General features: G+C 44.5%; 1 protein-coding gene across 4 annotated transcripts in view; it reads right to left on the bottom strand.

Moving 5' to 3' along the window:
* The window catches only part of Phf20 (PHD finger protein 20), a 113,307-nt gene that overhangs the window by 21,466 nt on the left and 68,924 nt on the right, over window positions 1–22,917 (bottom strand). For 3 of the 4 annotated variants that reach the window (NM_172674.2, XM_006499339.2, XM_017317827.2), the window contains 5 exons: window positions 20,946–21,333; window positions 15,833–15,946; window positions 14,617–14,805; window positions 11,820–11,999; window positions 409–687 (listed from right to left, as the gene is read on the bottom strand). In NM_172674.2, the coding sequence (NP_766262.2) occupies window positions 409–687; window positions 11,820–11,999; window positions 14,617–14,805; window positions 15,833–15,946; window positions 20,946–21,333 (1,150 nt within the window). The remainder of the gene's footprint in view (window positions 1–408; window positions 688–11,819; window positions 12,000–14,616; window positions 14,806–15,832; window positions 15,947–20,945; window positions 21,334–22,917) is intronic. The other variant, XM_006499338.4, reaches the window with a different exon arrangement.

Raw genomic sequence — 22,917 nt, 5'->3', positions numbered from 1 at the left:
AAAGGGAGACTTTGTGTGGCTGTGTGGGTGCACTGTGGTTTCTGTACAAGGCAGCTTGGGTTGCAATAAAGGATTAGAGGGGTCACACCTGCACCCAGGAACAGACAGAAGTAAGCATCTTTTTAGTTAGCTTTTGTTCTCCTGTCAGGAACAGGATGGGACATGAATCCAAGAGGCACCCATCTGTTCTGGGGCCAACTTCTGCTGACTTTAGAGCTCCTACTCATCGCAGGAATGCCACAGCCTTCAGCAGTAACTCCCTCACTGCCACAAGAACAGAGAGAGGCCGAGCTTGCCTCTTCCAGGAGGGCTTCAGTCCTCCAATGTCACTACTCAACCCTACTGCAGCATTCCACCTAAGAAATGCCAGGGCCCTCCTAGGACATTCCACAGAGCCAAGATACTCACTGGGGGAACTGGCAGAGACCCGCTTCCTGGTTAGGCTCTCCTGGCTTGTCTTGTCAGGCACCGCAGAGCCCCGAGTCTGTACATGCGTCTTCCCTGGGCCCTCCTCTGGCTCTGGTGACTTCTCCATCCCATGGAAATACTTCATATGATAGTGCAGCAATTTAGCCTTGCGGAAAAATTTCAAACAGTCCAGAACCTTGCATCGAAACTTGTGGTCTAGGTCCACAGCTGGCACATTCAACGTCACAGAGTCATCAACTTTCTTCAAAGTATTTGGAACTGTAAAACAAACAAACAAACAAACAAACACGAACGTGAGGAGCTCTGGGTTTGTGCTAGCTATTATGGGCTGTGTGTCAGCACACAACCACAGAGAGTGGTAGAATGGCAGGTTCACACTGCCTGAGACATCAAGACACGATGCTTCCTCCCAAAGCACTGTTTGGAGAGACAAACCCAACTTTCAGGAAACAACCTTGATTCTGTGTTAGGAAGAGGACAGTGATACACTGATCGCAACAGCCTAATAGCCACAGGGTACTGTGGACCTTGGGGCAGAAAACAAGATGGCAAGCCAGCCCTAGTGGCCAGTGAGCTGGACCAGACTCAGATTCACCACCAGTCTTTACCAGCCTGTATGGACAAAGCCAGAGATCTCCTTATGAAACCGAAGGGGCTTTACAATAGCATTTATACAGAGCTTTGAGTTTACTAAGCTTTGAAATGTCACATGTACTGATTAAAAAACAAACAAACAAACAAACACACACATACACACACACACACACACACACACACACACAAAGCAACCAAGTAGGCGGCCAGGAGAGTGTGAGAACCCAGAGGACTCAATGAGCAACCTCAATGTCAATGAGCAAGCCTCCAATGTCAAATAAGCAGAGGGCAGCAGACTGTAAAGCCGCATGATGGGGTAACGTACCACAAGGTCTTCATATGCTTCAGAACTCAGCTCAGAAGCTGTGTGTTAAGAGTAGACTCCTGTTACTCAAGAACTCAGGAGGCAGAACCAAGAGGGTCTCAAGTTCAAGGCCAGACTAAGTTACACTTGCAGAAGACCCAGTGCAATTACCAGCACCCACATGGTGGCTCACAAACCAGTCACTCCAGTCTCAGGGGATCTGACACCCTCTTCTGGATGCTTTAAGATACTGCATTCATGTGATGCACAGATAAACATGCAGGCAGAATACCCAAACATGTAAAGGTTCCCTTAATGCAATGACACACTCTCCATTAGAAATAGGTCACATGCTTTTTGGGCAGTGGGGGCACACGCCTTTAATCCCAGCACTCCGGAGGCAGAGGCAGGCGGATTTCTGAGTTCGAGGCCAGCCTGGTCTACAGAGTGAGTTCCAGGACAGCAAGGGCTACACAGAGAAACCCTGTCTCGAAAAACCAAAAAAAAAAAAAAGTTTAAATCTTAAAGTCAAACTAAGTGTCTTAGTCAGGGTTTCTATTCCTGCACAAACATCATGACCAAGAAACAAGTTAGGGAGAAAGGGTTTAAATAGCAGCAGGTAAGAGGGAAGGTGACCTTAAGTGAGATGGGACCCACACTGTTCAGACACAGACCCCAGAGGACACCAGTGGAGGGATTCTCAGCTCCCTTTGTAGTCCAGGTGGCTTCTGAGCCAAGCACCGTGTAACCCTGCTTCAGCCTCCAGAGTGCTGCTGTTCCAGATAGGAGCCGTCAGACCCAACACTAAAATTCTACATTTAAAAAAAAAATTAAAACAACAGCACCAGCCATGGTAACAGTGACAGGTGAATCTCTGTGAGCAGGAAACCAACCTAGTCTTGAGACCTAGTCTTGACTCAAAACAAAAAACAAGAACACACAAATCAAAGACTTATTCCCTACAAGTACATCCCAGGGTCTCTGAAATTTCCTCCTCTTGGATCTATTAGGTTGAACCACAAAGACCTCTCATTTATGTAGTTTTATTATTTAATTTTATATGTTTGGTTGTTTTGCTTGCATGTATGTTTGTGTATCACATGAAAGCTTGAGACCTGTGTTACGTACTTTGGATCTGGAGTTACAAATTGTGAGCCATCACATTGAGTTCTGGGAATTAAACATAAAAACAAGAGGCTCATGTGGTGACTTGGTTGGTAGAGTGACTTTGGCTTCAGCACTGCAAAATCTGAGGTGTTGCACACTTGTAATCTAGTACTAGGAGGTAAAGGCAGGAGAATTAGAAATTCAAAGTTAGTCTCACCGGGTGTGGTGGCACACGCCCTTAATCCCAGCACTTGGGAGGCAGAGGCAGGTGGATTTCTGAGTTCGAGGCCAGCCTGGTCAACAGAGTGAGTTCCAGGACAGCCAGGGCTACACAGAGAAACCCTGTCTCAGAACAAAGGAAACTGCACACCTGCACACACACTAGCCAGCTACATAAGCAAGCAGCAGAGGCTTTGTAGTGGTGGGTGGGCTTCACAGCTGGATGGTCTGTTTCAAACCCTGGGTCCCAGCTTACTCCCTGGCCTCAGTTCGCACATGTGCAGAGTGAGGTAATAAAGGCATCACTGAGTTACAAGAACTGAATAAATTGTAAGTCAAGAGCCTTTGAGAAAGCTGCCTAGCATTTAAGGGCACAGTAAATATGGACTAGTATTACTCTACAGGATTATTTTGTGCTAATGAGCAGCTTTTCTGGGATTAAGCAGAAGAGAGAAATGTGTCATTCCCCTCCCCCAGGCCACCTTTAATCCTCACTAGATAGTCACACCAGGTCAACTCTTTAGAGACACGTCTAAGCTGCAGAAATCAATCTGGTTCTTCACTTTCTTGTCTATGAAAGTGACAAATGCCATCAATTCCAAAGAGCTGAAGTGTTAAAGATAACTGTGCACAAAGTCGGAGATGAATACATGAAAGACATACCAGGCATGACCATAATACACATGAACCATGCAGGCAACACTTATGCACACATGTAATATCAACCAAATGTGAACTGGGTCTCCAACTCCTTACTGAGATTCCAGCCTAGGGGACAGAGTTCCCTGTAAAGCCCTCAGTTTTGTCTACATACTTCTAAAACCATGAAATCCAAAATAAATCACAAAACTCCTACTGTGTGGAAGCAGCAATCATTACCATCATTTTAGGAGCTGTTTTTATTGAGACAATAAAAGGTTTTTGGGAGGAGTCGGGGAATCTTTATGTAGTCCAAGCTGTCCCAAAACTTGCTATGTACACCAGGCTGACCTCAAACACACCTGCTTCTGCCTTCTGAGTAGAGATTAAAGGCATGTGCCTCCATGCCTGGCTTTAAAACGTGCGTGCGTGCGTGCGTGCGTGCGTGCGTGTGTGTGTGTGTGTGTGTGTGTGTGTGTGTGTGTATGTGTATACTCCATGATTCATGTGTACCATGTTCATGCCCCCAAAGAGGCCAGAAAAGGGGGTTGGATCCTTTGTAACTGGAGTTACAGTTACAAATGGTTGGGAACCACCATGTCGATGCTAGAAATGGAATCCAGCACCTCTGCAAGAACAGTGAGTACTCTGAGCCACCTCTCCAGTCCCGTTTTATCTTTTTAGTATGAATTAGGACTGGGGATGTACCTCATTAGTAGAATGTTTACCTAGCATGCATGAAACCCTGAATTTGACTGTGCAAGTGTCTATGCAGGTAGTGACCAGAAAATGAAAACTCAGTTCAGACTGGTTTAGTCAACCTGGACCAGACTTTGGGAGTCTAATATCAGGCGGTATTGTCAGTTAAAACACAGTACAATTTGGGGAAAGGTTTCCAGGCAACAATCATTCCAATTCAAGGTGCACAATAAAGCTTAAAGTGTGACTACTTAGAATCTCCTTTACAAATACATGTGACCATGAAGGTGGATTCTATAGCTAAAAGACCTAGAATCTAGTGTGGTCTCTGATGGATAGCAAAGAGGTCAGCAGTCTATAAAATACCTATGACATCTCCCCTAAGGATGGGTTCTATTAAAAATTAAGGTCTAAGAAGGAAGAGTCTGGGATAAACATTCTGGGAAATTTAGGTGAAATCTGCCTCCACAGATATCAAAAAGAGTTTGATGAAGAGTTTTTTCAATTGAGGTTCCCCCCTGTCATATAACTCTAGCTTGTGTCAAGCTGATATAAAAGTAGCTAGAACAAAACTACATGGTGAATTGCAATTATCCTTAATAAACTCCACCTGATTATTTTAGCCTAAGAACTTATTAACATTTTTCAGCAATTTTGTTTATTTGAGATAAGTTCTTGCTATGTAGGCCAGGCTACTTATAAACTTCATACTTCCTGCCTCCACGTTGCAAGTGCTGGGATCACATCCTACACCAATATGTCCAGCAAGGACTTTGTAATTCTTGTGCGAGGACTGCGCAAACTTATATATATTTTTACGGCTTTGGTGTTTTGTTTTTTTGGGGGGAGGGGGTTCGAAACATGGTTTCTCTGTGTAGCCCTGGCTGTCCTGGAACTCACTTTGTAGACCAGGCTGGCCTCGAACTCAGAAATCCGCCTGCCTCTGCCTCCCAAGTGCTGGGATTAAAGGCATGCGCCACCACTGCCCGGCAGTGGTATTGTTTTAAGACATGGTTTCTCTGTATAGTCCTGGGTGTCCTAAAACCAAATCTGTAGTCCAAGCTAGCCTCAAACTCAGGGATCCACCGGGCTCTGTCCCCTGAGTATTAAAGGTGTGTGCCACCACCGCCTTAGGTCTTTACACAAGTCCATGAAAGAGTAGCCCAGTAACTAAGGGAAGCTTCAGGCCAAGTTTAACCAACCATTCTATACTTAATGCATTGTTTCCTGAGCCAACTCAATTTCAGCTTTATAGACTGATTACCAATGGCCTAATCATTTATCTCCTCATTTATAAACAGATTACAAGAGAAGTGTGGTCTGACTCTACTAAATCAGGACACATAGGACCTGAGAGTCTACTACTCTAGCAAAATCCAAAAAGACAACAAAGTCAGCTAAAGAACAAAGAAAAAACAAACAAACAAAAAGAAACAAACTGCCCCCTAATTAAAATCCCTGATTCTTTTTTGTATTTGAGCAGAAGATGGGATAGCTTATTGCCAAGACAAGCAAGCCTGGCACCTCGGTGCCTCTGAGGGATGGCAGTGCCAGGATCACACAGGCTCAGGTGGGCAAGAAACTGCTATATGTCTCTAGGACAAAGACCCTAGTCAGACAAACCAAAAGCTCTTTTCTATCAAGGATGGCGGCGCTAAGAAGGCAGAATACATGCAGGAGTAAACTTGGATGGCCCAAGATTACAAATCTTCAACTCCTGGTGCCCAACTAACTTCCCAGGTAGTTGGGCTTCCATTAAACCTAAACTCCTTGTATAATTCCCCAAGTTTGAGTAGCATCTGTAAGTTGTCTCCAATAAAGATGGCAGTACCTCCTGTTTGTGAGGCTTTAAGTCCTAGGAACAGTCTCTCTGTTGGTTTAACAACACAGGCCAGGTTCGGGGTGACGTCCCAGAGGCCAATGCACAGATGACCCAGAAGTGCAAGTGAAAGCTGAGTCTTTCAGTCATCATCTTCAAGCAGCTGAAGACTGAGGTCCTCTTCAAAAGTTTTCAGAAGGAAGCCCAGCCTAGGCAATCTCTGGCTGAGCCACCTACATCAATGACTATGAGAAAATAAGTATGTTCAAAGCCTCTATTTTCTGAGTAGTACTATTATACTGTAACAGAGAGTGCAGAGCGGGCTCTGCAGCCTTCTTTCCCTTAGACATGTGATACAGAAATTAGGCCTGTGTACAGGCCTATTCATCAAGAACCTGGGCCACCTGAACTCCTTCCTGCAGGCAGAACACGCAAGGGTTTGGCTAGGTCTGTGTTTTCATCTGTGTCCTCTGGAGAGAGAGATAGGGCTTCCTGGCTATTGGCAGCATTCAGCTTCTTGGAGGCTAGTACTGCTATAAATCATTCATACATGGACAATGTTTTATTCTTTTCCTTTTTAAATAAATAAATAAAGACTATCTCATACTTCAAAAAGCTTTTAAACAAGATTGGCAATTTTATAGTTTCATTTTGCTGCTACAGTACTAAAGGGTTGTACCCCAAGTTTCATGCACGACTGAACTGTATCCCAGTCCCAGCCCTTAAACTCTGTTTACTGTAAATGTCTATCTTGGGGAACAGAGCAATGTCTCACCAGTTAACAGCACTGGCTGCTTTCTTCCAGAGTCCTGGGTTTGATTCTCAGCACCCAGGTGGTCACTTAGAACCATCTGTAACTCCTATATTCCAGGAGTCCTGAAGTTCCCCTCTGCCCTCTAAGAATACTAGGCATGAACCTGGTGCACACACAGATACAGACAATACTCACACACATAAAAAATAATAAGAAAAATTCTAGCCCTACTTTAACCTCTTTTTGTATGCCCACTGCCAATATCTCAAAACCTCAGTTAGATGACACTCATGATACACAGATTGGCCTAATTCTGGGCCCTCAGCACCTTGTTTCCAAAATCCTTACTGCCCAACAAAGCCTTAGTACTGGCCTCCAATGCCACCTGGCCCCAGTGACTAATAATTCATTCGCTCCCAGCTCCCACCTCTGCTCACCCTGCCCTGGCTCAGCCCAGTCTTCCCTTGCATCCAGACCCAGCTCCCACAGGATGTGGGAACGGACCCAGATGGCCCCTTCTGGCCAGGATCACACGCCATCTACTGCTGGCACGATGACTTCATGCTGTACCTCACTGCTGGCTCTTAGCCTCTGCTGCTGGATCCTGTCACCTACCACAACTCCAGCCAGATCAGAGAGTCCCTTCTCACTGTCTGGTGTTGCCTCAGCACCAAGATCTAACACAGCTGGCATTTTTGTTGGCAAAGAAAGCAGGTGGCTCTGTGCATTCATACCTTTTGACAGGTTCTGTACGATAATACCATAACAAAGTACTTTACAGGTATATGAAAGAGTAACTTTCTCCACTCTGAAGCAATGAAAAACAATCCAAGAAAAACCAAACAGATTTCAATTCAAAATACCAGCCAAATCTTAAAACTATATAGCATTTCCATTTTTTAATTTAATTAATCTATTTGTTTATTTTTGGTTCTTCAAGACAGTTTCTCTGGGTAATCCTTGTCCTAGAACTCACTCCTAGACCAGGCTGGCTTCAAACTCAAAGATCTGCCTGCCTCTGCCTGTCAAGTGCTGGGGACTAAAGGAGTCACAACCACCCATAAGAGATGGCTGTAATTTTTTCTTTTTTCTTTTTTTTTTTTGTTTTTTCGAGACAGGGTTTCTCTGTGTAGCCCTGGCTGTCTTGGAACTCACTCTGTAGACCAGGCTGGCCTCGAACTAAAAAATCCGCCTGCCTCTGCCTCCTGAGTGCTGGGATTAAAGGAGTGACACCACCATGAGAGATGGCTGTAACTTTTTCTTTATGAGATACAGTCTGGCCATGAGCTTGTGACCCTCCTGAGAGCAGGATGCCAGGTGTGTGCTACCTTTTCTGGTTTATGTGGTGCTGAGGTTTAAACAGTATTCCTCCAAGCTAAGCACACACTCTACCTACTGTATCATGTAATTTTAAACAACCATGAAAGAGAATAGAGGCTAGATAGAGCACATGTGAGGCTGCTGTTCCAATCTCAGAAGAGACTACAATGGAAGAGCCAGGTATAATGACTCAAGTCTATAACCCAGCACTTAAGAGACTGAGACAGGAGGTTTGCCATGAATTTAAATGAAACCTGGAATGCAGATTAAGACCCTGTCTAACATAAACCAACCGTTAAGGATTTCAGGGGGTCCAGATCAGTTGACAGCTGCCTGGCTGCTCTGCAAAGCCTTCATCCAGCTCCCAACACTGAATACACTAAGCTCTGGTGGCCAACAGTCACAGCACAATGGAAGGAGACAGGAGGATCAGGAGTTGAAGATATTTTCATCTATACAAGTTCCAGGACAATGTAGGATACAAGAGACCCTGTCTCAGAATTAATTAAAAATTATAAAGGGGCATTGTGCTTTTTCCTGTCAACGTTAGAACAATGTATACTAAGAAAACAGATACAACAGTGAGGCCGCACCTGCTTGTAATCCCAGGACCTGGGAGAGATGCAGGGCAATGGTGGGTTTGGTTTTGTAGCTGGTTGGGGGCTATAAAGGGAGGCAGTCTCGCAGTATCTCTCTGTCTCCCCCCCCCCCCAACTACGAAAGCACAGGAGCAGCCAGAGGAGAAGGACCCACTTGAGGAGTCCTAGGTGGCTTTATCGGTGTCTGCACCACTTCTGTCCTGTCAGCTGTCACTCCACCACATTCTGTCCTCACAGAAGGAAGTAACAGAAATCCTACCTACTAACTGCTGTTGATGTTAAACTCACTGGGTAGCCCAGGATAGCCTCAAACTCACTGTTACCCTCCAGCCTTAGCCTCCCAAAGTGCTGGCATTATGAGTGTGTAAGCCACCATGTTACTCTTCTTTCTTCTATATTTACAACATTTTCATAGACCTGAGATAATTTCAAATAAGACTTACTTAAAAATGCACACAGTTGCAGGCTGGAGAGATGGCTCAATGATTAAGAGCACTGACTGCTCTGCCAGAGGTTCTGAGTTCAATTCCCAGCAACCACATGGTAGCTCACAATCCGTAACGTAATCTGATGCCCTCTTCTAGTGTGTGTCTAAAGACAGCTTCAGTGTACTCATATAATAAATAAATAAATCTAAAAAAAAAAAAAAAAGAAAAAGAAAAGTACACAGGGCCGAGGGTGCTAACTCGGTGGTGCACCTTGCTTGGCTTGTACAAAGCCCTGGGTTCGATCTAGCACTATACAAGAAAAAGGCATAGCTGGGAGTATAGCTCAGTAGCAGAGTGTGTGCTCAGTAGGAGTAATCTGTGGTTCAGTCCTTAGCATTAGAAAAAATATAATATACATATATGAACACATGTATACACAACTGTCTATGCTCAGAAAAAATACCTAGAAGTCCAACAAGATGGCTTGGTTGGTAATGGCACTTGCTGTGTACACCTGACAATGTGATTTTGATTCCCAAAACATAAATAAAAAGTAGAAAGAAAGAAATTATTCACAAGGTTGTCCCCTGACCTCCAGGCATCTGGTTCCAGTGAACACTGCCTGGCTCTTGCCCAGAATATAGATTTCTACATACACACAAAGCAAATGAGAGCATGACCATCTATTCCACAAGATGGCAGTGCTGCCCCTGCTGGTGAGTCCTCTCTGAACTTGAAGTGTTGCCTCCAACAGCTGCTTTCTCATTTCTAGGGGCATGACTCCACCTAGGTTTAGAAACAACAAGGCTGTGGCAGCAGCCTGGAGAACAGTCACTGCCCAGTGGCGGAGCCGCTCCTGCTCTCTGTGGCTGTTTTGCTGACAACCCAGCCCATTTCCTGCCCACTTATATAAGGCATTCCTGGCTCAAGTGTCTTTAGCAGCCTTCTTACCAGCAATCTTTCTGTATCATCTGTATTCCCACAAACCCTTTATTCCAAAACAAACCCCAGAAATATTATTTTGCTTCAAGGACGACATACCTCTCCTTTTTAGCTACAGAATTACAAAGGTGACCTTCTTCCCCAGTCCTAATCACTGACTGCACGCTGCCCCTTCTAGGAGTAAAGGCACTACTGTGATAAGTGCCTGGGAGGAGGTGGCCCTGCCCCTCACTGTACCAAGTTCCTCAAGGCAGCACTCTGCTCTCTTCTTTCCCATGGTGTCCTCAGCAGTTCAGCAGCAGCAGGGAGGATACAGAGGGAAGGAGGGCAGGATATGGGAACAAACTAATAAGCCATAGTTTGGCTGAGTTGCTTCTTTGTCTACTGTGAAGTTAGATTAACTTGAAAGTCAAGAACTCCACAGATTCCTCAAAGCAAATGGCTGAGACTGAGAGCAACTTCCCTGCTTAGCCTTAACCCACTTAGGAAACCTGCAAACTAAGTCAGAAACCACATTATCTGAGAGTCTCCTGGGCTACACAGTGCTTCCCCCCCACCTCCAAATGTCTGCCTGCCACCCACCTTCCCAGGTCCTTCTTCCAACCCTGCCTAAACACTAAGTCCACAAAGTTCTGTAAACTGAATAGCTTCTGGCACACAGGAAGGGCTCAGAGAGTGAGTTCTGAGTTCAGTTCCTCCACAGCAGGTACACATGGCTTATTCAATAAAGGTTTGTGGACTCCACATTTTGATTATCCATTCTGTTGGACAGACACAACTTCCTAAAGAAAAATGATTATACATCTGTGACTCTCTATTCAAGAAACAGAACAAGGCATGGAAGATTATGCCTGCAATCCCAGTACATGTAGACTGAGACAGAAAAATTGTTTAGGGATAGTAGGCCCTGTCTCAACAAACAAAAAGCATTTAAAAAAACAAAATGCAAAACCCCTTAAGTTTGAAGGATAGAACTCTTCTAGGTGTTATAGTAAACAGACCTAGTTAACTTACCAGTGCAACACTTACTACTAAAACTCTAGTGACAAGGACCTTTCTGTTCACTTTAGAGCAGACAACCAGCCACCAAGACTATGTAAGTTACAGCTACAGGTCAAGGCCCCACATGAGTCTGTTCATTGTTCCATGTTCCATGCAGAACATTCACAAATAAGAATGGTTTAGAATAAAGTCTGGAGCATGCATATAACATCTCCCCATTAAATGAACAGATGGGCAACACAACACATACACAGAAAAAAAGGTGACTGCTAAAGCAACTATAAAGTTCTAGAAAGTTAGGAGAAATTGGTTAGAATCAAAACAAGAGACACAAAACAGGTTACTTCTTTTTAAGTGACCAATAAAACTGGTAACTCCATAGCCAAAATACCAAAAGAGAATATGTAACAAAATCAGAAATGAATGGAGCATAGCATTAGTCTTAGCACTGAAAGCAGAGGCAGGCAGAGCTCTGTGAGTTCAGGGCTAACCTGATCTACAGAGTGAGTTCCAGGACAGCCAGAGCAACCATCATTATTGAGAGTCTGTCTCTGCCTCTTTCTTTTCATACACACACACACACACACACACACACACACACACACACACACACACATACACACACGAAAAGAACCCCTGCAGAAGACTCAAAAGCACTTCCCACGTGAAGTGGGTCACAAACTACCTGGAGGTTTTCTGGAGGTTTTTTGTTTTTGTTTTTGTTTTTTGGGTTTTTTTTTTTTTTGACAGAGCCTCACTGTGATACCCTGGAAATGAGGCTGGCCTCAAACTTATTAAGATGTTTCTACTTCTGCCTCTCAATATGGAGAGTACAGTTGTGGAGGCCTTTAAGTATTAAAAAAAACAAACAAAAAAAACTATTGAAAACGCACTTAAAAAAACTTGCAAAGCAAAAGAACAAAGCACATAATAAAGCTTGACTAAGTTAACTGTACATACACACCTTCAACAGTTGAAACTTCCTGCACCTCAGCAAGAGGAGAAACAGGTTCTGTTTTCATCGTGTTTTCTCCCATTGACTTGCAATTCAACTCCAAATCTGCTGCCCCCAGGCCATCCCCAATGGGGTGGCAAGTTAATGCAGAAGAGACCTGGCCAGCTTCCAATGGAGACTTCAACTGACCTAGAGGAAGAAATAAAGAAAGAATGCTTGGGAAACAAATATGTATGCAATCTGGAAGTCAAGAGTTCTAAAACAGACAAGAAAGCCAGAGAACCCCTGCAGAAGACTCAAAAGCACTTCCCACGTGAAGTGGGTCACAAACTACCTGTAACTGCAAATCCAGGGCATCCAATCCCCTTCTGCAGATACTGGAACAGATACATATAGACACATTAAAAAGAATGAATGAACTGGGGCTGGTGAGATGGCTCAGAGGTTAAGAGCACTGACTGCTCTTCCAAAGGTCCTGAGTTCAAATCCCAGCAACCACATGGTGGCTCACAACCATCTGTAATGAGATCTGACGCCCTCTTCTGGAGTGTCTGAAGACATCTACAGTGTACTTACATATAATAATAAATAAATAAATCTTAAAAAAAAAGAATGAATGAACAAAAGAGTCACAGAGACAGGGAGGGAGGGAGGGAGGGAGGGAGGGAGGGAGGGAGGGAGGGAGGGAGGGAGGAAACCAAAAGCAAAAAGGACTAAGATTCGTGGTCTTTAATTCCAGCACTTGAAAGGCAGAGGTGGGTGGATCCCTGTTAGTACAAAGCTCACCTATCTACACAGAGAGTTTCAGGCAAACTTGAGCTACAAAGTGGGATCCTGACTCAAAACAAACAAATTAACAAACCACCAAAAACCAAACATTTTTTTTAAAAAAGGGGTGGCAAGATGCTTCTAAGCCAGAGAACCTGTAGTTAAACTCCAGTCAGTACCCTCTCAACAGAGTCCCACAAGTTATCTTCTGGCCATATGTACGGTGGCACATGTGCATGCATGCATGCATGCATACATACATACATACGTGCAAAAACATTAAACAAAATGTTTGGGGTTTTTTTGTTTTTTGGTTTTTTTTTTTTTTTTTTTTTTGGTTTTTCGAGACAGGATTTCTCTGTATAGCCCTGGCTGTCCTGGAACTCACTTTGTAGACCAGGCTGGCCTTGAACTCAGAAATCTGCCTGCCTCTGCCTCCCGAGGGCTGGGATTAAAGGCGTGAGCCATCATGCCCGGCAAAATGGTACCTGAAAGAGAAGAGGAGAAGAGGAGAGGAGAGGGAGAGGGAGAGGGAGAGGGAGAGGGAGAGGGAGAGGGAGAGGGAGAGGGAGAGGGAGAGGGAGAGGGAGAGGGAGAGGGAGAGGGAGAGGGAGAGGGAGAGAGGGAGAGGGAGAGGGAGAGGGAGAGGGAGAGGGAGAGGGAGAGGGAGAGGGAGAGGGAGAGGGAGAGGGAGAGGGAGAGGGAGAGGGAGAGGGAGAGGGAGAGGGAGAGGGAGAGGGAGAGGGAGAGGGAGAGGGAGAGGGAGAGGGAGAGGGAGAGGGAGAGGGAGAGGGAGAGGGAGAGGGAGAGGGAGAGGGAGAGGGAGAGGGAGAGGGAGAGGGAGAGGGAGAGGGAGAGGGAGAGGGAGAGGGAGAGGGAGAGGGAGAGGGAGAGGGAGAGGGAGAGGGAGAGGGAGAGGGAGAGGGAGAGGGAGAGGGAGAGGGAGAGGGAGAGGGAGAGGGAGAGGGAGAGGGAGAGGGAGAGGGAGAGGGAGAGGGAGAGGGAGAGGGAGAGGGAGAGGGAGAGGAGAGGAGAGGAGAGGAGAGGAGAGGAGAGGAGAGGAGAGGAGAGGAGAGGAGAGGAGAGGAGAGGAGAGGAGAAGAGAAGAGAAGAGAAGATAAGAGAAGAGAAGAGAAGAGAAGAGGCCTTGCACCCATACAGCCAGGGCTATAAATTCCTCAAAGGATCGGATTAAAGTGAAAGGTCAGAACATGCTGATGGAGCAAGGCGACATCAAATAGGCAGAGAGAGAAGCGGGGCTCCCCACACCACGTGCCTCCCCCAATAAGCAAAAACAACCACAGATACATCTACTCCATCAGGACGAACAAGATGTCATCAAGCACTGCAGCAGCACCTTCAATACTTGGATTTCAAAACAATCTAAGGTGGACTGGAGAGATGGTTCTGGACTTAAGAGCGCATATAGACTGCTGCTGTAGAGGACCTAAGTTCAGTTCCCAGCACTCACACTGGACAGTTCACAGCCACCTATAGCTTCTGCTCCAGGCAACCTCTTCTGGACTCTGAGTAGCTGCATGCACACAGACCTACACATATATATTTTTTTACAAGTTATTATTAGTGTGGATGGATTTTGGTGGGGTTTGTTTGTTTGTAGCCTTGGCTGGCCTGGAAACCATAAAGAGATGCTTGCCTCTCCAGTACTGAGATTAAAGGTGTGCACAACCATGTCCAGCTGTGCATGTGTGTTCTGCCTGCAAGTCCATCTGTACACTACATGTATGCAGTGTCCAAAGAGGCCATGACAGATCCCCTTAGACAGGAGTTACAGGTATTTGTGGGCCACCTAACTTGGGTGCTAGGAACTGAATCTGGCTCTTCTGAAAGAACAGCAAGTGCCACTGAGCTATCTTTCCAGCCCTATACACAAAATACATGCAGTATAAATAACAACACAACACACACACACCTTCAACCCAGTCTAACACAGAAGCCAATACAGAAGGATCTAGATTAGTGCTTAGTAGACAGGCACTAGGCTGGCCAAATAATTCCAAAACAGACACTGACTTACCTTCAGCAGAATCCTTGGCACTGGGTGACTTGTCTGGTAGAGGGTTTGTATCAACCGTATGAACCAGATCAGGTACAATCGAGTCAGGATCTAGGATCTCACGGGTCCCATTAGTGGACAGCCTGGAGGACCGTCTCCTGGATAAGTCTTTGTCACTATTTTCAGAGCGTTTTTTTGACTGTTCCTGGGCTGTAAAGCATTAAGAGTTGTGCTGTCTCAGAGGCCAACAGGAAGAAAGACTTCTACCTATGTGGGCTTCTGAGCTGGTCACTCCTACAAGGGCTTTCCTATAGAGACTTGTGGGATTTCTGACTGGTTTCCTTTCCTAGCTTACAGTGAAAGCAAAACCTCTACTAGAAGGAATTTTACCTTAAAAAATTCATAGTCTGGGCTAGAGAGAGCTTACAAACAAATGTCAAGAATTCACAGACTGAGAAGACATGCTGAGGCATGAGCCAATCTTTTCTTTCTTCCTTTCTTCCTTTCTTCCTTCCTTCCTTCCTTTCTTTCTTTTTTTTTTTGGTTTTTCAAGACAGGGTTTCTCTGTGTAGCCCTGGCTGTCCTCGAACCGCCTGCCTCTGCCTCCCAAGTGCTGGGATTAAAGGCGTTCCCCACCACGCCAGGCGGCATGTGCCTATCGTGACCACAGCTCTAATTTGGAGCTTCCAACATGAAGGACTGTGTACTAACTCCTAAAGTCAAACATGGCTTATGAGAACCTTATTTTAAAACCATCATAATTCCTTTTTGGGGTCAACATGCTTGTTTTCTAGTAAAAAAAAATAGTATTTCTAATATTCTCTTTGTTTTTTCAGACAGGGTCTCTCTGTGTAGACCTGGCTGTCCTTAAACTCACAGAGATCAGCCTCCCTCTGCCTCCCTAGTGCTAGGGTTGAAAGTGTGTGCCACCGTGGCTGGCTGAAGTTTTTCTCACCACATGAAATCTATCCTTAGTATAGTAGGCCATATATTTCTGAAGGAATCTAAATCTAATATACTTTATGGAAGTAGATATGCTATCACTGAGCCCACCACAAACTCGGTCCTGTTGTTTTTAGCATTTAAAAACTACTATCTCAATCACATTCCACTCACATTAGCTCATGTATTCAAAGACAGTCATTAGTACTCATAAGAAACAGGGACAGACAGACACAGGAGCTGACTCAAGTAATTTATCAAATTCTAGCCACATATTCATAAACTGGGGACTCACGTGAATTTTTGTCGAGTCTGGGACGCTTTAATGGGGTGTCACTTCGTTTTGATATTTTCCGTCTTCTCAATTCCAATGTTATTGGTTGCAAAGTTTGAGAGTTTGAATCCACAGCTGTAATATATACAAAGCACACAAAAATATATAACTTCTCTGTGTCTAATTGTGCATTTTATATACAAAAAGAAAGAGAGAAGACCCTTCATAGATATCAGATACATTACTAAATCCTGAAAACCCACAGCCATCCTTAAGGGAAGCCAAGATAAAGGAACGAGTGAGAAGCTGCTTCCTTGGAAAGAGGCTGATGCTCTGCAGAGGCTGATGCTCTGCCTGCCTCCATCTTTTTGTGGCTTTGTCTAAGACCCAGAGCCTCTAAACCTTCACTTTAAAATACCACACTCGAACACAGCCTCTTAAAAACATGTGTGGGCGGCATAAAAGTCTCTTGACGGGGCAGGGGAAGAACAGTGTCTCCTTGCTAAGAGGATCTGGGATCTGTAAACCTCCTGCCTCAGTTTCTGGAGTCGATGAGATTGCAGGCATGCACTGCTGATCATGCCCTTGTAATCTTGCTTTATTTGGAGAAGAAAAAATTAGTGTAGTAAAAAGCCCAAACTGATCTCAAACTACAAATATATCAAGGGATGACTTTCCACTCCTGATCCTCTTGCCTCTAGCTCCCGAGTGCTGGGGTTAGACAGTTATTACTAAGTAAGAGTCCTGAGATCCTGGGGAGAGGAACCAGAAAGGAACAGGCTCTCACACACAGTAAAGGTAGCCTGCAACTGTAGCCAAAGATGACCCTGACCTCTCAATGGAGGCATCACAGACCTGCTCCACCTCATCTGACTCCTTCAGCCATTCTAAGCATCAAATCTTTTCAAAGCCAGCTGACCAGTCCAGAAAAAAAAAGAAAACTGAACAAACCCTCACCTACCCAATACTAAGAAAACGCACCACCACGCAGGCTCATTCTTAAAATGTGTGTCACCGGGCGGTGGTGGCGCACGCCTTTAATCCCAGCACCCGCGAGGCAGAGGCAGGCGGATTTCTGAGTTCGAGGCCAGCAAAAAAAAAAAAAAAAAAAAAAAATTAAAAAATTAAAAAATAAAATGTGTGTCACGGATTAGGGCTTGTTTCCTGTTTTCAAGGTCTACGTGCTAAGTCAGCTGTCACTGGTTATAGGTGGTTTATTTTGTTTTGCTTTGTTTAGAAGATCTACATTAAAGCCAACACAAGTCTCAGGCACTGCCATGGATCACTAACTCAGCAGGTGCTAAGACTGGATAGTGCTTCATTCTCTACTTTTGGCCTAAAGCATAAGACGCTCTCCTCAAACCTGAAAGATGGAAATCCAAAAAGAGACAGAAGAAAGATTAGAGAGCCCCAGCAGGAAGGCGGGACTCAGGGATCTGAGGAGGGCAAAAGAAGAGAGAAGAGGACTGGAATGGGAAACAGAGAACAGGGAATAAACCAAAGGAATGAGAAGAGATCCATGTACAATCTGCAGCTCCAGTGTGGCCGTGGCAGAGGTGGAAAGAGAGACAGAGCAGGCTCTGAGGAGAAAAGCCCCATTCTTGGCTCTTGCTTTATTCAACCATCCCAACATATCAACATTATTCTATATTGAGTGGCGGAAACTTGGGTCACACATATTCCAGGTTAAACATAAACTTAAACAATCTACATATAATCTACATAGCTCAGATTCTGCTCCCAATCAGATCTGTGCAATCTAGGAGCTCAGGGCTCCCCTGGTAAACAAACTCCTTGGTTTCCTAAGGGTGCCTGAACTCCATATGCAGCACCACACAAGCCTCCTTTTCCTTTTGATAGCACATATCAACAGGTACCTACAGAGCAGCTGAGTATTTCCCTAACTCCCCAGAACACCTCACTGGGATGGGAGCCCAGCATCTCCACACTGGTGCTGACAGAAGGCAGGAAGCACAAGCTCAGCCTGTCCTTACATGGCCAAGTCCAGTTAGCAGGAGATTTCCCTCTCTAGTAAATGTGTCTATCTGGTATGAAATCACATTCTTACAAAAGCAATAAATGAGTGCAGGAAGGCGTGAAGCTGTGGATGGGTTCATGGAAGAGTCTGTCACCTGGGAAACATATATACCTCAGTACACACGCCAAAGGCTCCAAGCTACAGCAGGAAGAGCTAAACTGAGCTGCAGACAAGTCCACACTTCCCATCTTTTTCCTTCCTGCACAGCTACCCTTTCCCAGCTGTCTGGAGTCTAGGGATATAGAGCAGCTGTGATGCAGTGGCCTGCTGTGAGCAACCTCTGGGTTCCGTTGCAGCAGAGGGAGTTGGCCTCACACTCAACGCTATCTGAAGATGGCGCACAACCTGGGATGTTTAAACCTCTAGACTGTCCCAATTCATTCTCCATTCTTTGTCTGGAAGACACAGGGTATTTTCTCAGTCTCCCTCAGAACACTGTATAGCTGTACCATTCTCAATGCACGGCAGTTCATTAGGGATCATGCAGGCCTGGGGTATTGCTGTTTAATTCTTTCTCACAAGCCAATCAAGGCAGCAACTAAAGTTTCCCTTTCTTTTCTTTCTTCTCTCTCTTTCTTTCTTTCTTTCTTTCTTTCTTTCTTTCTTTCTTTCTTTCTTTCTTTCTTTCTTTCTGACAGCAACTAAATTTAAGGAAAATGCTGTCAGACAGATTTACAATGAGAACATCAAATGTGAGCCACATGTAACTAAATTTTTAAGCAATCATATTAAGAAATTTTTAAAAAATGAAACTAAGTTTGAGAATATATTTTATTTAAACAAATCCATCTAAAAACATTTCACCATATAGTCACTATAGACTACAGACTGGGAGAGAGCTGCAGGGGTGGCTCAGCGGCAGACACAGCACTTGCTTCTCAGACAGAAGGACCTGGGTTTGACTAGCACTGCCAATTAACAAAAGAAAATTTTTAAAAAAGATAAAAAAAGAGAGAGAGATGGGTATGATGGTACAGACCTTTAATTCCAACACTTGAGGTAAAAGCAGGAGGATCCTTAAGTTGGAGGCCAGACTGGTCTACAGAGTGAGTTCTAGGACAGCCAGAACCACATAGAGAAACCCTGTATTGAAAAACGGGGGGGAAGGGGGGGCGCTTTTACTTTGTTTTATTTGTGCATGTGAAAAATACATGTTTTCCTGAGCTTGAGTCTAAGTGGCTGAGTGAATGCAAGTGCCTGCATATCACTGACCAAGAGTCAAGGTCAGAAGACAATCAGGGTCGCAGGTCCCTGTCCTTTCCCTTAAGACAGGGTCTCTTGTCTTCCTTGTTGTATATAACAAGATGGCTGGCCCACATGCTTCCAAAGAATCTCCTAGGACCCATAATCTAGGACTGCAGACAAGAACTATAGTACATGGCCCTTATGTGGATTCTGGATAGCCACACTCAGGTTACAAGGCATATACAACAAGCTCTTTACCTGGCCTTTTCTGCTGTTATTTTTATTTGTTTAAGAGGGGAGGCTCATATTTCATCTGATGATAAAACAGGCTATTGTCTGATTTCCTATAAAATTAGAACTCAGCTTTAAGAAAGATACTCCTGAATGACGTAACCTAATGTAGAGTTTCCCACTAGGGATCAGTGAGTTGGCTCTTATTCTAGTTCTCACAAAATATATTCTATATCAAATTTTACATTTTGAATTATCTACTGAAACTGTTTAAACTTTCATGAAAAAAAAAAAGACTGTGAGCTAGAGTTGTAGCTGACTGGTTTATCATGTGCAAGGTCACAGGCTCAGCTCCCAGGACAATGAACAACAAAAGATTATAGATGCTACTTGGAAATGGGAAGAGGTCCATACTTGTCTAATATTCATACAGGGAAAGACCACAGGTGCATTCAGCTATAGGTGGTTCTATCTGGTGGGGGCAGGGGGGCTTTGCATGCCTCCAAATCACCTGAAGTGTGAGTGTTCGGCTTATCAAGAAATCAAAATTTGATTTTGATATAATAGAAGAATTCCAAACTTATACCGCCTTTCTTTTTTTTTTTCTTTTTGAGTCAATATTTTATTTTAGCACAGGCTAATCTGCTACTCACTCCGTAGCCCAGGCTAGCCTTGAACTCACTGCATTCCCCTACCTCAGTGTTTTAGACTGCCTTTAAATAACTGCATATTATTTCCAACATCCATATTGAACCCTTAACTCTTACCAGTTTAATTAACCAAATTATTTTTTTATTTAAACTGAAACTTCAGCATCAATAAACATCTTTTAAAAACTCAATGTTGGGCTGAAGAGACGGCTCGGTGGTTAAGAGCACTGACTGCTTTTCCAGAGATCCTGAGTTCAATTCCCAGCAACCACATGGTGGCTCACAACCATCTGTAATGGGGTCTGATGCCCTCTTCTGGTGTGTCTGAAGACAGTTACAGTGTACTCATATAAATAAAAATAAAATAAACAAATCTTAAAAAAAAAAAAAAAAGCTCCGTCTTTTTGAGGCAGGTGTCCTTACGAAGCCCAGGCTCGTCTTGACCTAACGATCCTCCTGGTTCCGCTTCCCAAGTGTCAGGGTCACAGGTGTGAGCTACAATGCCTACTAAGAGCTCAAAATGCACCTTTGCCTCCCTAGCTCTAGGCTTTGACTTGTTTTACTCTGCCTCCCTCATCGACACAACGTGTGTGTGTGTGTGTGTGTGTGTGTGTGTGTGTGTGTGTGTGTGTGTGCGTGTTGTGTGTGTGTGTGTGTGTCTGTGCGCACGTGTGTGTTGGCACTAAGGCCTGAACCCAGGATCAGCTGCACCCTCAGCTTCCTGTCTTCTCCTCTCCTCTTTCATGTCTGCCCATGAGGCTGTTATTTCCTCAGACTGAGGGCATGTGAGCAGGCACCAGAAGGCCTTAGCTCCCGCATGTTTCCACCCCAGCTCAGTCACGGCCACACTCCCCAACACGTCTACCTGGACACACTCCTCACTGAAATTCAGCTCCACAAGCACCGTTTGTTTTCAGCTCACAAGCCAGTCACAAACATGAAGGATTGAAGTACAGAAGGAATAAAGAACCACAAAGGCCACAGAAGAACACTGCCATCACGCACTGCAGAGCCCGCCTGGGAGACTCACCCGTAGGAGTTATGGAAGGGGGTCTGCCTCGTTTTCTTTTTGGCTCCTTCAGGTTCTCTTGTGGGTTCTTCACAAGGTCCTTCTCAGGCTTCTTTTCCACCTGGGCATCCCCGGAGTACTCCCGCTCGTTCTCGGAAATGTTCTCCTTATCTTCCTTTTCGTTCTTAGGAAGGCTTTTCTCTGACACTTTGCCTTTTTCTGAGCAGATCAGCTTTCCCTCTTTGTCAGGTTGCTTGGGCCGCTTTTCTGTCTTTAAGGCTTTTTCCACTTTGTCTTTCTTCACATTGACCGTGACTTTTCTCTGTTCTTTAAACTTCTCTCGTTTCTCAGGAGACGATGAAAGACTTTTGTGGTCTGTTTCTTTAGGCCTAGCATTACCCACAATATTCTAAAATGAGCAAAATAGCGATGAAACACTTTGTGATTACTTGCAAATACACAATCAGGAGATTGCTTGCACATTTATGAAGACAATGAAGACACTAAGAGGACATAGGCCAGGTCACATGATGCACAGGACCAGGAGAGTACCTGAGCTTTGAGACTCTGCAGTCTCCCTTACTAGGATGAGCCACACAAGACTAGTTAGGGATGCCAACTAGCAAGATCCGTGACTGGAAGCAGCGTTTCTAACTCTAGCTTTCTTAGCCAGGGATTTTCAGAGATGTGCACTGATACCCAGTTTTATATAGAAGAAAATCAAACTAGTAACTTGAAGCTTAACAGGAACACTGTTCACAATGCCCAGAGCAGACCAAAAGTCTTAGCTGCTTCTCCTGTTACTAGCTGTGCTCACCCCAGCAAGCTACCTACTGGGTTCCTGAGCTGTTGGATGTTTTCTCCGCTGAAAAGCAGTACTGCTTCTAAATTGACTTTAAAATCCGCCTTGAAATCTTGCGCACTAATGTAACTGTCTCCTAATAAGGCCATTTTGAAAGTTAAAATTTCTAAGGCTACAATTAAGTTTATTTATGAATGAGTCACTCCTCCAAAATTTCCAGAGAAGAGCAGGGATCTATCCCACAATATGCTCCCCTATGGAATCCTGCACACACCTAGGCTCATTGACATCCCAGAAACAGGAAAGGAATGTTTAACTGTTTGGCAGTCAAAGCAAAATTTGTCCCACAGGGAAAAAAATTATAAACAGTGAGACTTTTCTTAAAGTCACAATATTATTCTAAAGAGAGAGACAAACCAGCAGCTGTACTGTACTCTCTTCTGGATGGAGGTGGTGTCAGTGCAGATCAAAAGACTTGACAGTCCCTACTTCTGAACTAAAATGAATTCCCAGAAATGGAGTTTGCTACCAGGATAATCAGACTTCCCAGCTGGGTACAAACACCCTGCTTTGTACTTGGAAGCCAGCCTCATAAAGTCCATGCATACTATAGAGCACTACAGAGCTACCAGAAAGCTGCAACTTCAGAGGACAAAGCAACTTCAGGAGATGTTACATTGTTAAGACAGAAGAGTAAGCTATAGACAGTAGCATGCACTTGACTCCAATTTTGAGAATAACACATACAAGTTTATAACAACAAAAACCAGCAAGACAGACACAAAGTGCCAAAGACAAACCAGCAGGAACCCTTTGTCTCAAGGGGGCTGTCTTGCTTTCCTTCTGCTTTGAGTATTTTCCAGATCTTCTAAAAGAAGCAAACTTTCTTCTTATAAGCTCAGAAAATGAAATGTAACTCAAGTGTAATTACCAAAACATTTAGAATAACATAGTTCTAAAGTGAAAGTTTGGCCTGTTCCAATACTGTAATGAAAAACTTTTAGACAGTCATCTTGAGTCAAAAGCCTACACACTCTTGGCAGGTAGGGATGTGTGTGCATGTGTACGCTTGTGTGCATCTGAGAACTATCAGTCTGTCTTGGTGGTCTTCTGGGACTGAGGTAAGATGAGACACTCAGAGGCAGCTGGGAACTGGGAAGGGAATTTAATTTACTGAGTACAGTTAAAGTT

This window comes from Mus musculus, chromosome 2 (assembly GCF_000001635.26).
Source record: "Mus musculus strain C57BL/6J chromosome 2, GRCm38.p6 C57BL/6J".
Classification (NCBI taxonomy): domain Eukaryota; kingdom Metazoa; phylum Chordata; class Mammalia; order Rodentia; family Muridae; genus Mus; species Mus musculus.
Note: the sequence above shows the minus strand (reverse complement) of the source record. Positions and strands in the feature narration are given on the sequence as shown.